We start from the raw sequence: 13,284 nt of genomic DNA on the forward strand, positions 1-13,284 counted from the left end.
ACTAAACATCCAATCAATTATTCACAAAAATCCATTACATCGATAATTCACCCACTCCCGTCGCCGAGTTCACGATCAGAAGTTCACTGCCAGCCGAGCAAACAAATTCCGCGGACATCAACGGCTCCGTTTACAATTTTATCAACGAGTGTTATCGGACAGCCGCCGTTCATCGTCGCGAGATAAGACGCGAACGGGAAAAAAAGGAGAACTCGGTCACGTGCCGCGTACGATAGTGTTTACCAACTTCATTCAGCGGAACGAACGAGACGGCAATTTGCTCTCTTTCGATTAATCGGCGAACGCGGATAAGAAGTTCGAGACGCCTCGACCTTCGAGTCGCTTTCCGGTTTTCGCGGGTTCGCTCGTTGACCTCGGGTTAAGAGTCGCGTCGACGTCGAGTTTATCTCCGCCGAATTAATTGATAATTAAGTGTAACGTGACTCTCAATTAAGAGGGTCAGTTGGTCGAACGGTATCGAAGAGCTACGGAGGTTATCGATGACTAATTAAAGTCCGATGACTCGAGTCGAGAATCGTTGCGACCGATACAGCTTATCGCGGGTTCGTTGATCCTCGTTGAAACGTGCATTATAGATCGAAAATTAATTACGGAGGATCGAGAAATGTCTCTGCAAATCTGATCGCGAGACTTACAAATTTCCTATCGATGGAAAATAAATTATTTCTGAAAGAATCTTAGCTTTAGCCTCTCTTTTGATAATGAATGTTTTGAAATATGAACGGTTCATGAAATTCTGGATAAATAAAAGGGCATATAGTTTATTCGATTTTTGAGTAAACTCTTCATTATTCGTGTTTCACTTGTTATTGAAATATTTCGCGTATATTCATTATTTCAATGCTTCACCTATGCTCGTTATTTCAATGTTTCGCGTTTGCTCATTATTCCCGCCATTGGTCGCTATTTAATTATTTCACCTTTACTTATTAGTTCAGTATTCAACCTTTACTCGTTAATTCAATATTTCACTCTCATCGTCGCTTAAATGTTTCACGTCCGCTCGTTGTTTTAATATTTTACCTTCAACCGTTATCTAAATATTTTCAAATAACATGTACTAATAATTATATTACATGTTACGTAAGAGGGGACCATGGAAGGGGATGGGTTAACGAGACAGGTCCATTAACGAGCCCAGGGACCGAACGCGACACGAATCACCGGACACTAATCCCCTTCCGATCAGACGATAAAGAAAATCGTGCTCGGTCCTCGAGGTCCTCGTCCTCAAGATCCATTAAGCCATTAACAGTATTTCTACCAAAGGTGTCGAACGACGCTTTTTCAAATTTTAGCTTATAATTGGAATTGAACTTTTATAATCGTTACTAGAAAAATCGAAAGGTTAGATTAAAATTATTTTCTCGGTTTAATGATCTCTCCTCAATTAAATTTTGTACGTTTCCTACAGTTACTTTTATAACCGTTACTAGAAAAATCGAAAGGTTAGGTTAAAATTATTTTCTCAGTTTAATGATCTCTCCTCAATTAAATTTTGCACATTTTCTATAGTTAATTTTGTAATCGTTACTAGAAAATTGGAAAGGTCTCAGGTAGGTTAAAATTATTTTCTCAGTTTAATGGTCTTTCCTCAATTAAATTTCGTAAATTTTCTACAGTTAATTTTGTGACCTTTATCAAAAAAATCGAAAGGTCTCATTTGGGTTAAAATTATTTTCTCAGTTCAATCACTTTTCCTCAATCAAATTTTGTACATCTCCTGTAGTTAATTTTGTAATCTTTATAAAAAAAATCGAAAGGTCTTGGTTAGGTTAAAATTATTTTCTCAGTTCAATCACTTTTCCTCAACCAAATCTTGTACATTTCCTGTAGTTAATTTTATAATCGTTACTAGAAAAATCGAAAGGTTAAGTTTAAATTATTTTCTCAGTTTAATAATCTTCCCTCAATCAAATTTTGCACATTTCCTGTAGTTAATTTTATGATCTTCATTGGAAAAGTCGAAAAGTCCATTCATAATATACGGCTAAACTTGGAAAATCTTTTTGACAATATTTCGGAAGTTGTCTTCTGGCATCTCCGACAGAAACAGTATTGAATTCTTTCCCTTTTATTTTCCTTCCTTTGTCCACTTAATCCCCGACTACCTTGTACAACGAAAGTGCCCGACGAGGAAGTGTTGTTGCGCTCGTGTTTTAACGAGCCTTTGACGGATCGCGACCGCTCGTCGAGTTAATTATTCCAGCAGCCCCTTTTCGGGGGCTAATGGCTGATGGTTTGCTAGACGCCTGCGATCAAAGTTTCATAATATTCGTGATTAGGCTGCGGCGAGTATGCACGTCTTTGACGCGGAGTTTGAAGCAGTCCGTTACCGATCGAGTTTTGTCCTTTTCACGACCGGCTTCCGTGAATTACTGTGAAGCAGAAATTACAGTCAAACCTGTTTTTGTGCGGCAGATAGGGACCGCATAAACGAAACCGCACGAAAGAGAGTGTTCAGAAATTTGCGAAATACAAGAAAGTGCTTTCAAAGAGAATAAATAATTGAATTACGCGTGGAGACTCATACATGGAGAAATGTTCACAATTCTTTGGAATTCGCATTTTTATGCGCATCTTCTTGCGATGAATTGGCCCAAAGTCGCTTTCGTCACTTGAAAAACAACACGCATAAGAAAATCGCACAAAATAAACCGCATAAAAAAAGTCGCGTAGAAAGGGACCACGTAAAAACAGGTTTGACTGTATCAGAATTTGAACATTTCAAGGAGTTGCGATATTTAGATTGGTTTATGCAGATTATTTGATAATATTCTGTCGGATCTTATTTTATTAGATTCGTTGAAATTGTTTAGCGATTGCTTTACGAGAAATAGCTTCAAGCATCAACAGAATATTAGTAAATAGAATTAATATCGAATTATATTGAATATTAGGAGACAGTATGTATCAATAATAATTAACACTAGAACTATGAGCAGTTGATTCGATTCTTAAATATTTTTTCTCTAGAAACCAAAGAAGTGCGTTGACGAAAATATCAGTTATATTGTAATTTTTACATTAATGAATTAATTATTTTAATCACTTCTCGAAGCATTTATATGCTTTCAATTCGTGGAGAAGAATAAATGAGGAATGGTTCGTTTGGCCCATCTGGTAGTTTTGGTGTCAATAATAGAAAATATCGATAGAAAGATCAATCAAATATTAATAAATAATAGCAAATATCGATAGAGTAATACTAAAGAGTGCTAACCCCAATAAAAAATAATATCAAATATCACTAAACAGCAATCGATGCACAGAAATTCTAGGAACAAGTCACAACGATCAGTTCGAAGGTTGAAAAGATAAATAAATGATCACTGAATATTAACACACAGATACAAAGAAAGTTACATAATCCCGTCTTATTTGTCTGAGTTATCATCAGCATGCTATTCCTAGATTGACCTTGCTCGATTATCTCCGTCGTGTTATCATCGTGTTATCGGTCGTTCCTCCGAAGAGCCTCCGCGAACTCTATATCGGAAGTTTATCCGGGAACGGTCGCGTCGCGTGCTCGCTCACGCGACGTCTCGACCTGATTTCTCTTTGCTCTTTTTCCCCTGGCCTCTCCGGTATCGTCGGTAACGCATAATCGACGCGGCGCGGCGCTTCGTGACGAAGAATGTCGTTCGCGTCGCGGAATGCGGATGCCACCGACAACCTCGCTGATTAGCTTGGCCTCGCGACCCGAATCGTCGCGTGGAATCAGCGAAACAACTTTCTCTGTTATCGGTGCAGCCACGGGCTGCAACGTCAACGCTCGCTGTCGCGCGTTCTTCCTTCGTTTCCTTGCTTCGCCTGATACGTTGGGGTAGGTCTTGGTTAGCAAGTAAGATCGTGTATACCAGTGTTTCCCAACGTGGAGCAATTTCATTTTTAAGGGGGCAATATTGGAATTTGTAATGTCACTTCGTACATTTCACAATATTTATGTAATCAAAATAGGAAAAATATTATAATGAATGTTATAGAAATATTGTAATGAATATTATAGAAATGTTATAATGAATATTATAAAAATATTAGAATGAATATTATAGAAATATTGTAATGAATATTATAAAAATATTAGAATGAATATTATAAAAATATTAGAATGAATATTATAAAAATATTAGAATGAATATTATAGAAATATTGTAATGAATATTATAGAAATATTATAGAAATGTTATAATGAATATTATAAAAATAGTAGAATGAATATTATAGAAACATTGTAACGAATATTATAGAAATATTGTAATGAATAGTATAAAAATATTATAATGAGTATTATAAAAATATATATATGTTACATGGGGAGGCATAAAAATTTTAGAAAGGCTTGGTGGGGCATGGCACAAAAAAGGTTGGGAAACACTGGTGTATACAGTGCTCCTTTTGAAAGTTTCGACCGGAATTTAACATGAATTTTTGAAAGTTTTAAAAGTTCATGTAGTAAGAGAAAAGCGTAATAACGTTTAGGAATATTTTATTATTCAGTTTCTTATATAGTAATTTCATTGACTCTAATATTTTTTTAATGTACGGTATTTTTGAAAACACTCACCCCTACGAAGGGGACTATGACAAAACTTACACATATAAGTTAAACTTTTCTTCTTATGCACTGTACAAGCATTAAAAAATTACGACTGCCCAAAAATCAGTGACAATGAAAAGAAACAAGCATTGGTAAGTGTTTCGCTAACACTTAGCGTACGTTCAGCACGAAAGGTATCAATACCCTTCCCGCCGATGGTATGTTAAGAAGAAAGCAGTGTTTCGATTCAGATATTCCTCCGACCAATCCCAAAGTGGTCTCGAAACAGTCGCCGGTGTCGCCGGCGAACGCATACTCGGAGCTTGGAAATTCCGATCGTCCCACGCGCGAGGTTAATTAAACAAGGCGGCCGTGTCGGTCAATCACCGGCAGCGTTATCGCCGCGATTGCCGATTGCCGCCGCGCGGAACTCGCTTTTATCGTTCCCGGTTACGCGAGAACCCGGCTCCTCCTCTTATCTGCCCACGCTGACTCGGCCGTTTCCACGAACGATCGGCAACCCGAGAACGAGTAAATAAAGAAACGGTTTACTCGCCTCGCGGCGACGCGACGCTTGCTTAATCGCTCGTTTTCTTATCCAGGGTCGAGTTCACGGCCGAGTTCGCGTTATCGGCGCGATAATGCACGCGTGCGTGCATACTCGAGATGCAACGTAGCGTGCTGAATGCGTTTGAACCGTTGCCGCCGTGGAAATTGCATTTGACGTTGAGTCGGAGGAATGATAAATTATAGTCGACTCTTTTGACGCTGGATCGCCGCAGCAAAATTCTGTCGATGTCAATTGATCGTTGATTTTAGATCGGTTGGGGGATTTTGTGGAAACTTTGTCTTATTTTATAAGTAATTTCGTTTTTTGTTTTACTTTAGTTTACGAAATTTTGTGGAAACTTTATGTTATTTTATAAGTAATTTCGTGTTTATTTTATTTTAGTTTAAAGAATTCTGTGGAAACATTATGTTATTTCATAAGTAACTTTATTTTTCATTTTACTTTAGTTTACGAAATTTTCTGGAAACTTTATGTTATTCTATAAGTAATTTCGTTTTCTGTTTAAGCTTAGTTAAGAGAAGTTTGTGTCAATATTATGTTATTTCATAAGTAGCTTCAATACGAAATTGCTTAAATACAATTAACCGGAAGTTTTTCGTTAGAAATATTTAACATTCTCTAACTAGACGCAGACGATATTTTTCAAAATTAACTCAAAGAAAAATTGCAAGTGAATTGAGAAACAAAGTTTCTCATCCCAATATTTCACACACCGATGCATTATGCACAGTTGAATATTGAATATCAAATTTTATAATTTTACTACATGAAATCAAGTGGTGACCGAGAGTCATCTCTCGAGTGCAAAGGGTTAATTTTCATACAAAACTAGAAGTAAGTCACACTAATTGCTGGTAGTTTTAGTGTTAACCATTTACACTCAAAAATTTCCCACTAGAAATATTTAACATTCTTTGACGAGGCGAAGACGATATTCTTTAACATTAACTCGAAGGGAAAACACAAGTATATTAAGGAACGAAGCTGTTTTATTCCAATATTTCACGTATCGAGGCGTTATACAAAGTTCAACATTAAATATCATATTTTATAGATTTACTGCGTCAAATCAAGTGGTGACCGAGAGTCATCTCTCGAGTGCAAAGGGTTACTTTCATACAAAACTGGAAGTGAGTCACACTAATTGCTGGTAGTTTTAGTGTTAACCCTTCGCACTCGGAAATTTCTCATTAGGAATATTTAACATTCTCAGAGATCAGCACGCAGTTTCCCTTTTTTCTATCAATTAAGCAATTGATATATAATTCAGCTTCGTACGTTGAAGGTTTCGTGTGTTTCGAAGAATCTTCGTCCGATAAAAGAAAACTGACGTCGAAATATTCAGTGACACAGACAGACGATAGCGTAACACGAGCACCGTGGTGCAAAATCATTAGTACTTATTTCTAACACTCGCTCGAGACGAAACGGGATACGCGGGCGGCGAATGAACGGCCATTGGCAAACGCGATTACCGGGACGGAAGAATCGACGCCCACGCCGCTGAAAACAAATCGAATTTCGCGGATCACGCGTCGCGCTGGAAGCCTGACGCAGCGCGGCAAGTTTTCCAGGGACTTCGGGAAGGTCGCGAACCAGTCGATCAGACTTGGAAACGGGACTGAACGCGACAACGAAAAATTTGTGATAATCAGAGAGCTTCCTCTGTAGTTTCGATAATTACGATAGAATGCATTGACCTTAACGAAGACTAATAGATCTTCCATAGCACAGAAAAATCGAATTCTAGGGCTTAATCCTTTGTACTCGACAGGCGATTCGCCATTTGATTCACTGAAATTGTGAACATTGAAGAACAATATTCAATGTTGTGTATCAACATATAAACCTTAGAAATAAATTAGTTCCTTAATTTATGGAAGATTTTCCTTTGTGTTACTTGCTAACAGTATTCTCTATACTTCAACAGAAAATAATAAATATTTATTAGGAGAAATATTATCGAAAAGGGTCAAAACTAAAAATTTGTCTAAAAATAGTCAATCATACACCGAAACTAAGAGACCAATCATCTAACACTGACAAAATAATCCAGATCAAAAAATATCTAATACTCTAATATGTAAGATTTTCCTTTGTTACTGGCTAACAGTATTCTCAATATTTCAACAGAAAATAATAAATATTTATAGCGAGAAATATTATCGAAAAGGGTCAAAACTAAAAATTTGTCTAAAAATAGTCAACCATACCCCGAAACTAAGAGATCAATCACCTAACACGATAGTCCAGACCAAAAACTAATATTCTCCCGAGTCCCGCTACAACCCATCAACAAATCAATCCATCAATTCGCTCAATAATCTACTCCGCCATCAGAGTCCATCTCCAATAATAAAACTTTATTCCCAGTTTCAGTCTCTCGAAATCCTTTGCACACTCCCCCAGCCCCGTCGTTGACGCTCGGTGTCACAAACTGAAACACCGTTACGTCAACGTTCCTCTAAATCCTTCAAGGGATCGTAGCTCAAACAACTTTACGAAGCCATCGACCATTACCTTCAACAACCACCCTCAGCTGTTCGAGGATTAGCATTTTTACATTTCAGACATTTACTCTTTGCATGGTTTATTAAGGTTAAGGCGCTTCATACAGTTTTTTACCTGCTACGGTCGAGGCACGCGAATTTCCATGACGTCACGCGAAGGTACTCTCGGTACCTGCAGGTGACCGATGGACTCGGAGGCGGTCAACTTTCCGGTGACTGTCACCAATCAGGAAAAACGGCCTCCTCCCTGTCCAAAACATAGAACTCTAGGAGACAACCAATCCGCGTGTCTCATCCCCCGACGCTACCCTTACAGCCACCTTTTCAGGGTAGATCTTAGCACAAAACGCCGAATTTCTAACCGAGAGTTCCACGGAGTCTAACGAAGAGTTCCGCCACAACACATATCGACGGAATTTCTCGTCAAGAGTTCCACAACGCACATCGACGGAATCTCTAACCGAAGAGTTCCACCAACACGCATCAACGGAACATCTACCCGAGAGTTCCACGAACAACACGAATCAACGGAATATCTAACGAAGAATTCCACAACTTAACGTATCGACGTCGATCCGATTGCAACTCATCGAAAATCTCATTATTTCATTCAGGCTCGGCATCGCTAATCTGAAACTGAGCCAGAGCATCGCCGTAACTAACTGCGAGGCTCAACACCCGTGAACGGTCGGGAAAAAATCCCAGTCTAAATTAAACACACCAGAAACAATTTCCCGGGCGTAGTCCGCGCAGTGAAGTCACCGCAGATCCCGAAACGGGGAATAGACGGGAGGAAACGGAAGAATTTCAGCTCCCAGCGGAATAAATACGAGTGTCCGAACGATATAAAAGGACGCGATATTACCCGAGCCGGAAAATGTATGCTAATGCATATGCATGAGGCCGGGACACCCGTTACGCGCTATGCAAATCCAGCTGCCGTCGAGTCACTTCGAAACTGAATTGAACGGCGCCTTCCTCGAGCGGCATCTGCGAGACCGCCGGAGGAAAACGCGGACCCGGGATCCCCGCTTCGATCCGCCGTGAGACTTTAACCCTTTGCGGACGAAGATCCTTTGAAATATACGGGACCTTCAGCGGGTAAAGCTGAATTACATATCAAATCCTTAATTAACCCTCACACATCAATATACTGGTTTAAATTGATTTATTTTTTTTTTATTGAAAACTGACGAATGTCATTAAATAATTAATCAACTTAAACTTTCGTACACACAGGAGTTTACGTTCAACGTCATTGTAACTTCGAAGCTACAAGATACATTCGTTTGTGTAAAGTACTCCAATTGTCACGAGCACTTTTGAGTATATGCTGTTTTTCGAAGGACCACCCAATGTTTGAGTCCCACGAAAAATGCGGCGCGATCGCGCTTCTTCCGTTTCAATTCAGAAACTGAATGACACTTTTCTATTTTTACGAAAACGAGTTTTAAATAGTGCGATCGTGTCATTTTTCCGGTCTTGGGCGGGTAATAACAAAAATGAAAATGAATAAGTAGAAGGAAAAGGTTACACTTTTAGGCAGTGCAACAGAAATGCGCCATTGCACCGCTTGGGGCTCGAACGGTCAAAGAAATTGATTTAGCAATACGCAAACTGAATTGTAAATCAGTCGACCCTTTGCGGACGAATGTCGACGTTTCGACGAGATGAAATTTTCATATTTGGAAGTCTAAGTCGTAAATAAAGGATTTAATTTATGGAATCTAAAGAGATCAGCACGTAGTTTCCTATTCTTCTATTGTTCGAGTAATTGTTATATAATTTAGCTTCATCTGTCGAGGGTTTTGTATATTTCAGAGAATCTTCGTCCGCGAAGGGTTAAAGTTTTAATCGGTACACTCCTGGAGTTTCTATGGGGGAATTTGAAAAAGTCGATTTAACTGCTCGATATAACGCGAGCTTATATTATATGGTATTGGTGAATTAAACCATAACTTCGATGAGGTTACGAGTTTGTCGCTGAGAAGGGTTGTGTAGTAAAGAGTGGAGTGCGTTTTGGTTTGCTTGGGAAAGTGGTTTCTTGGAATATTGTGGAAGTTTTCAAGAGAGGTGGAGGATCTGGGGATTTTGAGATTTTGGGATTAGGGGAATGGAGGAGTAAACTTTCGGTTTTAGGATCTTGGAATATTGAAGTGCTGGTGTAGTGGGATGTTGGGATTTTCCAATTTTACGGTGTTGAATGTTTGGAATTTTTGAAATTTGTATGTTCCAAACTTTGGTACGTTGGGGTGTTGGAATGTTGGAACTTTTGGGTATTAGAATTTTGGAACTTTGAAACTTTGGATGTTTGGAATTTTAGAACATTGGAACTTTGGAAATTTTAAACTTTGGAACTGTGGAACTTTGGAACTTTGGAACTTTGGAATTTCAGAACTTTGGAACTTTGGATTCTTAAAACTTTAGAACTTTGGAATTTTTAAACTTTAGAACTGTGGAACTTTGAGACTTCGGAACTTTGGAACATTCGAATTTTTAAACTTTGGAACTGTGGAACTTTGAGACTTTGGAACTTTGGAATTTTAGAACTTTGGAACTTTGGAACTTTTGGAGTTTGGAAGTTTGGAAGTTTGGAACTTTGAGACTTTGGAACTTTGGAATTTTAGAACTTTGGAACTTTGGAACTTTAGAGCTTTAAAACTTTAGAACTTTAGAACTCTAGAATGTTGGGATTTTGAAACGTCGAAACTTTAGAATATTGAAGCTTCTCAACTTTAGAATGTCGGGATTTTACAACTTTAGAATATTGGAACTTCTCAACTTTAGAATGTTCGGATCTTAGAACTCCGCAACTTTAGAACTTCAGAATTCTACATCTCAGATTACACATATCATCATGTTTACTTCCCCCCATTCAATCTCCACAAATCGCAATTAAAATCCAAGGCATAACATGACTAAAAATATTTCCTCCTTTCCAAAAAAAAAATTCCTTCTCAATAAATCAAGCGTCAAATGGTACCGTTTACAAAGCAGCAAATACGCAAACTCACTGCGCGAATGAATTGCCTTGTACTAACGCACAGCTTGTCTACTGGTAGCGCAAAGGAGGCAGTGATTTTAATCGAAACATGTAGACTTACGTCCAGCCACATCGGGTCCGGTTGCGTCAAATCGCATGAAGCAGTTGCGTAATTAAAATCAGTCGTCGTGACGCCAGTAAAAAATGTGGAGAAAATTGTAGGTGGGGGAAGAAGCCAAAGCTGATTTTCGTTTTTGTTCACCGATAAATCATTTCGTAGTGGACCAGTGTCGTTCCTCCTCCATTTTTCTGCCGGCCGATCGATAACCCCGTAATCACTCGTCCCGGTGGCCGCGTAATTTATGGTTTCCGGGCCGAAAACAATCGGACGCCGGCCAATAAATACTTGGCCCCGTCGCTTTATCTGTCGGGAGCACTGATTACGCGGAAATCGAGTACCGGCGACTTTTTCAGGCGAGAGGGGACGATGTTTTATATAAGATAGCAACGAATTTTTTGTTTAACCGTTTGAGTGTTAGGAAGCACTATAGCGCTCTTGCTTTGTGCCAAAATTGCGGAGAGCGCGGAGGCGCTTCTGTTTAGCAGTATCAATTATATTATAATATCAATATATTATAATATATTATATCAGTTATATTATAATACCAATATATTATAATATACTATCAATTATATTATAATATATTATCAATTATATTATAACATATTATCAATTATATTATGATATATTATCAATTATATTATAACATATTATCAATTATATTATAATATATTATAATACCAATATATTATAATATAATCGATGATATATTATAATATATTATCAATTATATTATAATATACTATCAATTATATTATAACATATTATCAATTATATTATAATATATCATCAATTATATTATAATATATTATCAATTATATTATAATATCAATAAATTATAATATATTATCAATTATATTATGATATCAATATATTATCGATTATATTACAATATATTATAATTTTCTTACTTTTGAATAAATGTTATTTTCTGATATTTTTTTGTAATAACACAATATCTGTGATCTCATTAGATAAGTACTCTTACTGATTTCTTTACATACACACCCAATCACTTCCGCATTTTTGGTAAACATCCACAAAAGTTGTTCGAGTAACTAAATCATTTGTCCACAACTTAGTCCTCGAGATACGAAAATTTCATCTCGCCGAAACGTCGACGGTCGTCGGCAAAGGGTTAAAAGCAAATTATTCCGATTGGCGGTAAATAAAAAGTGCTCGGTTACAGTTAGCCCCAATTCCCGTCGGATCTTTTCCCACAAACGGGCCATTTAACAGCGACCGTGCCCTTTCACTGGAAGAAGCGGATCGCCGTTCGTCTGTCGGATCGTCGCGCTCATTAAGGCCGTGATTCCGCGCAATTAGACAACTCGAGGGCTCAGTTCCGATCGCGTCGATTCACTGTCGCCGATCAACCGCCAATTTCTGAACGGATTGCGATTTGTACGAGCTCGAGAGAGCCAGTTCGAAAGTACTTTCCCGCTGAAAGAGAAGCAACGGGGCGTGAAGAAAGTGTAAGTGGAAAGTGATCGTATGCGGTCAGACAAAGGGTTGTCAGACGCTCGGATCGTGTATCGAAAAATATCTTTGAATTTCATTGTAGACGATGGTAGTCGCTATTGTTAATAATGACACGTTTCCTATGGTGTCATCTACAATAACGATCTATTATTTATTGCACTGCACCGATAAAGCGGAATGAAGGTAGGAGGAAAAATAGAAGTAATACAGACAAGATGGGAGAAAGTAGAAAAATTAGAAAGAATTTTCCAAATTCCCATTTTTCTATTTATATTTTTCTATCTTAGAAAAATAATGAAAAAAATCTGACATTCAATGTCCTATATATAGCAATTATTCATAGATCACCTAATGTAATTGTTCATAATTGTTTCTATTCAATGTCGGTGCATATAAACAGAATTTCCATTATTCAGAAAGCATTTATTCTGTAACTCCAAGTTGCAAAAATGTTCACTTCGTTATTTCAGATTTTATAAATAACTTCTCGGCAGTGCAATCATAGACCATTTTGTAAATTTTCGAAAGTTCAAATGAAGTATAAATTTCGTTTGACTTGTCGCGGTAGGAACAGTGTTAACGACGATGTAGCCGTATCGATCAGAGTTGAGGAAGAAATCGTAGGCCAAGGGGTTAAAGGGCACGGTCCATCGCCGTCGAATCCAGGAAAAAAAAGGAAGAAAAGGTTCACTTCGTTATTTCAGATTTTATAAATAATTTCTCTGCAAACATAGACCATTTTGCGAATTTTCGAAAGTTCAAATGAAGTATAAATTTCGTTTGACTTGTCGCGGTAGGAATAGAGTTAACGAGAATATAGCTGTATCGATCAGAGTTGAGGAAGAAATCGTAGACCAAGGGGTTAAAGGGCACGGTCCATCGCCGTCGAATCCAGGAAAAAAAAGGACGAAAATGCGAGAGCTCGCGCACCTTTGTGCGCCTCGAGCGCGATTCGTCGGCCGGTTTCACGGTGGGGCGAAGGCAAAAACGTCAGAGAGACTCGTCGAAAAGTCGAAACTCGACGCGAGATTTGGCTAATTTCCCGACGTCCCCTTC

General features: G+C 38.1%; 1 protein-coding gene and 1 long non-coding RNA gene across 5 annotated transcripts in view; one reads left to right on the forward strand and one right to left on the reverse strand.

The window, feature by feature from the left end:
- The window catches only part of LOC116427458 (uncharacterized), a 267,123-nt gene that overhangs the window by 199,385 nt on the left and 54,454 nt on the right, over nt 1–13,284 (forward strand). The window lies entirely within an intron of this gene.
- The window catches only part of Calx (sodium/calcium exchanger 3), a 241,357-nt gene that overhangs the window by 160,760 nt on the left and 67,313 nt on the right, over nt 1–13,284 (reverse strand). The window contains exon 4 of one of the 3 annotated variants that reach the window (XM_076369801.1): nt 10,747–10,763. The exons of the other annotated variants lie outside the window; for them this stretch is intronic. Coding sequence (XP_076225916.1) covers nt 10,747–10,763 — 17 coding nt within the window. The remainder of the gene's footprint in view (nt 1–10,746; nt 10,764–13,284) is intronic. 3 annotated transcript variants of the gene reach the window in all.

Source organism: Nomia melanderi, chromosome 8 (assembly GCF_051020985.1).
Source record: "Nomia melanderi isolate GNS246 chromosome 8, iyNomMela1, whole genome shotgun sequence".
Taxonomy (NCBI): Eukaryota; Metazoa; Arthropoda; class Insecta; order Hymenoptera; family Halictidae; genus Nomia; species Nomia melanderi.